General features: G+C 36.0%; 1 protein-coding gene across 3 annotated transcripts in view; it reads right to left on the bottom strand.

The window, feature by feature from the left end:
• Nucleotides 1-4552, bottom strand: part of LOC113122138 (transcription initiation factor TFIID subunit 4) — an 85634-nt gene that overhangs the window by 7481 nt on the left and 73601 nt on the right. For 2 of the 3 annotated variants that reach the window (XM_026293198.1, XM_026293201.1), the window contains one exon: nucleotides 1448-3675. In XM_026293198.1, coding sequence (XP_026148983.1) covers nucleotides 3502-3675 — 174 coding nt within the window. In that variant the 3' untranslated portion in view covers nucleotides 1448-3501. Of the gene's footprint in view, nucleotides 1-746; nucleotides 802-1447; nucleotides 3676-4552 lie in introns of those variants that run through there. The other variant, XM_026293200.1, reaches the window with a different exon arrangement.

The following is a 4552-nucleotide window of genomic DNA, read 5'->3' as shown; positions in this document are numbered from 1 at the left end:
GAAACGGGTTAAAAATCAGTCACACATCTGCAAGAATGACTTTTTTCAGGGAGGAAGAAAAGAAGGCATATTTTCTTACTGATGTGGCATTTTAAAATGACAGAATGGGCTTTTACCAGGTTTCAAGAGCTAAGGGGTCATGCATTTGTGAATAAAAACATAAATGACTGCACAACGTCACACATAAAGTGAGAAAAAGGAACAAAGATTGCAGTTATGTGTTTCTGTGTTTGCAATAACTAAACCTGCCCCTTTCAACTACAAAGCTAGTCAAACTTGACAGCACTGGAAACTTCCTATGACATGTTTACACATGCCACAGTTTTCAGATGAAGTACTGGTCAGTGTTTATCCAGTTGACATGGTATTCACTTCAGCTCTGAGGCAGGTCAGTTGTACAGTTATTGTATATTGAATTATGAGGACTTTGGGGTTTATAGGACCCTCGTGTTTTTAAGAGACCTCTTAGCCCTCTTCATGGAAAGAATGAAAAGAATTCAAAGCATTACTTTGTGTACATATGGATTAAAACATTTCAAAGGGTATAATAAGGTGCAAATGTATATTATTTAAAGTGTTTAAAACAATTAGACTGTGGTATTAAAGGGCATGTGTTCATTTACAGTGTCTCCATTTGACTTTTCTTGCATATTTGCGATAATAAAAGGATGTACTGTATGTGCGATGTGTGTCTCATTGCTTTCATTTTGCTCCATTACCTTTAAAGAGTGGAGGATGAGGCTTACCTTTAGCAGTTACCACTGTCATGACCAGTTCACTCCTGCTTGTACTATTGATAATCTATAAAAGCAGACAAAGTATGATTAGTCACTATGAACAGGGTGAGTAACTTTTTCAATGTACAGTGCTTAATGACCTGTGAGTAATCAACATATTGAGAAGGTGAACTCGGTGTCCTGTAATTACACTAATGAAATCTGATAAATCTCATCAGCCTGCTGTAGCCAAGCATATGCGGGGAAGGTCGTCTTCAGGGCTGAATCCAGATCAGCAGTCTAAAGCTCCAGAGGGACTGGGGAGTAGGCCAAGATATAGAAAAAAACAATATGCTCCCAAACCCCAATATTTTGCACTGAGTTAAACGGTTTGGTCTTTTCAAAAATGCTTCTCCTTAATTAGCAGCAGAAACCTAGAGGGACTTTTCATAGTTGAGCAGCAGCGCTTGACTCAGTTTGTACTTAGCATGTGCAATGTTAGAAATGGAAATGAAGCAGGCTGAAATAGTAGTTGACTTTGTTAAAACTGTCTTGCAAAAACATAACTGCTTATTTTTCCTTTTTAAAGAGTAAGAAGTGAACAGGGAGAAACATACTGTGCAGTTATTAAGCATTTTTTATTCCTGCTGATACTCCTATATACAGACATGTTAATATATATGTGATGTTAGAATAAAACAAAATAAGAGACGGACCCGGTCAGCATCTGCTCAATTTAGTAAACAGCTTATTTATTCCTTTACAAAATAGGTACAAATACATAAGTATCGTTTTTTTCACACAAACAGAAAATTTCAAGATATGTACAAGAGTTTTACCAAAAATAACGTGGTTCTAATAAACACATAGTTTTGTAAACAATATTTACAAATCATCCTTACATTGAAATGTTATTTCCACCATTTGTTTAGTAATTATTATATTAAATTAGTAATATTGTCCTAATATTTTGGCTAAAAAGCTGTAGTAGTAGTAGTAGAAATGTCTTCCTGTGAAACCACCAGAAACCATAGAAATCATTATTAAAATCACCACAATATATATCGTTGTGCTTGTTTTTAAAACATGGTATTTTGGAGATAAAATTTATGAAAATGTGTTAAGCATAAAAGCCAATTTAAAACAAAGAAACAAAAAAAAAAAAAGAAATATATTAACTGTTAAAAAAATGTCATTTGACAGAAACTGGCAATATTGTTTTATAATTAAAAGAGACATTTCTTTGCTATAATACAGTGACAGCTTTCAGTTGTCAGGTAAAATAGATATGAAAAAAAGTGCTGTCAAAATGTATAACGCACAACAATTATTTCAAATGCCACCCATATTTAAATAAATTTCAATATGACAAGAAAAGCTGCATAGAGGCCAAGATATTTAGTTAAATAGAAAAAAAAAACAAAAACATAGCATGACAATATTACATAATACAATGCGCATTTGTAAAAAGAAAAAATTAACAAGGCGACCAATGCAAGACGACATGTAAAAAACAGCCGTTGTCTCCATTTCTCTCTATAATACAAAGAGAGAAACCAGACAGGGGAAACTAGAAATCAATTTTAGGCTGGAATCATACAACTGCATCATTCCACAGTTAAACGTTACTTTACAGCTGTGATATTTAACGTTGAGTCAAAATACAAACAAGTGTAAAGTGTAAGTGCTGCGTACTAAAACACTTCATGGCTACCTTTGTGATTCAGTAATTAGGAAAGTAGAAGGGGCCAAAGGGAAACTCTGCGGACCTCCTTGAAAACAGCTGAAATCTAATTTGTTCCAAACATCATTAAGGTGCAAATATGTCATTGAGAGAGAAGGATACAGGAATGTCTGTTTAGATTTGAGGTTTCATTTCCACGCCTACAGTATCACCCTCTCTGAACCAAAACCTGCCTTCTTCATTTACGCTGAAGATGTGCGCAGGACAAGAGACACCGTACAAACATCAACCAAACATCAACCTATAAAAAATGTATAGGTATCAAAATAGGCAAAGGAAAAAAAAAAACCTGACTCGTTTAACAAGGAGACCAATCAGAAAATGATGTCATAGTGGGAACTGTTGTTTTTGTATTAGCGTCATTGGGACTCTGTTACAATAAATTCTCTACAGGTGAACAGAATAAACCATTTAAATCTGACTCATTCAAAGCACATGATTTTACAAAACATCAGGTTTTATATTATTGACACATGGGATACTCCTTTTACAAAGCTTACATGTGATTAAAAAATATACATGCTGTAAAATAAATGTAAAATAACTATTTACATATACAGTAAAGAAACTAAAGGTGATGCTGTTATTTGGAATCTCAGTGTGTGTACAGAAACGTGTGTAAAGTCTCTCAATTACTGAATTCAGCTAAACTACATTCATTGATCAAATAGCGCGTGGAGAGTATCAGGTGTAACCAAAAAATTATTTAGGTGGCTCATTGAAACCTCTGCCAGTGATGTCAAAAAAATAACAACCCAATGTACATGGAACAAGTTGTGTCCTGGAAATCCAACTTCAACACAAATTTGATATGGCCTTTAGACTGGATAATCTAAATACACACCGTAAAGCTAAACAGAGACAACAGATTTATTTTTGTACGTTTTTTTTTTTTCGCTTTCTTTCTTCATCTTAGTAAAAGCTACATCAAACGTCACTACAGTACATATGGAGACACAGAGCTGAAACATTTGACCTGATCTGAAGGCACGTGGCTGGGAAGGAGGAGGAAGTTGAGGTGGGCGCTGAGCAGAGCAGAGGCTACTTGAGCAGGGCACGGTAAAGGAGGAGGGAGTGGGTGGTCTCTCTTTCCTGCTCCATGTAGAAAATTAAGTCCCTGAGGTTGACACGAGTGATGCGTTGCCGCGTGTACTGGCGTGATGAGGTGGATGGGGCGGAGGAGCTGGCCGGGGAGCCCGCCGTGCTGCCTAAAACCTGTTGAGGTGAGATGGACGGATACATACAGGCCTAGTAAGAGTTTAACACATGCATTTGTACATTTTCTTTCAACATACTGCTAGTTTGTTTTCGGCAGCAGTAACAGGGCCATTTTTGGATAATAAAAAATGAAGTGCCAGAACATGGTCACAGCAGATAGAATATATGGGACGTCAGCTCAGATCTATGTCTATATATATATATATATATATATATATATACATATATATATGTAAGCATGTTACCTGCTTTACATCAGTATTGTCATTGTGAGCATATTCACATGAGGCTGTTAAAATATAGTAAAGTACAGTCTCACAGAGCCTCCAGCATGGGTGCAGGGTCACAGTCTTCTGTCCAATTTTAAAATTCTTCCAGACATGGAGTTGATGGAACTGATTTTCCATTTTTTTCTAAAGCTGTGTAGGAATTCTGAAACTAACAAGGGACAGAAGGAACTATTCCAGCTTGAGTGAAGGTGGCTGATATTAATGAACACCTGTTATCAACACTGCTAAAGTGAGTTATAGCAGGGCTAGACCCCAACCTACTCCTACTGTGACTTCACTTTGTTATTGTGTATTTAGGCTACATGTATTTGTGTCCATGTGTTTTCATGTGAACTGGAAAATAACATAATTGTGTTCTTCATCAGCGACATTAAATTGCTGTTTTTTGGTTTGGGTTTCATTAACTTCACATCTTCTCACAGCGTGTTCTGTACTTTCTGTTTTAGGAAATTTGTCCTCCCTTTGTCTTTAGTGCAGAAAAAGACCTTTGCATTTGTGAAACATGACAGTGTTTATAAATAAGTTTCCCCTTCACTACATGCAGCAATCATTGTTGAATGGCAAACACATTGACAGTATCAATA

This window comes from Mastacembelus armatus, chromosome 3, assembly GCF_900324485.2.
Source record: "Mastacembelus armatus chromosome 3, fMasArm1.2, whole genome shotgun sequence".
Classification (NCBI taxonomy): Eukaryota; Metazoa; Chordata; class Actinopteri; order Synbranchiformes; family Mastacembelidae; genus Mastacembelus; species Mastacembelus armatus.
This window is presented reverse-complemented; position numbering and strand designations above follow the sequence as displayed.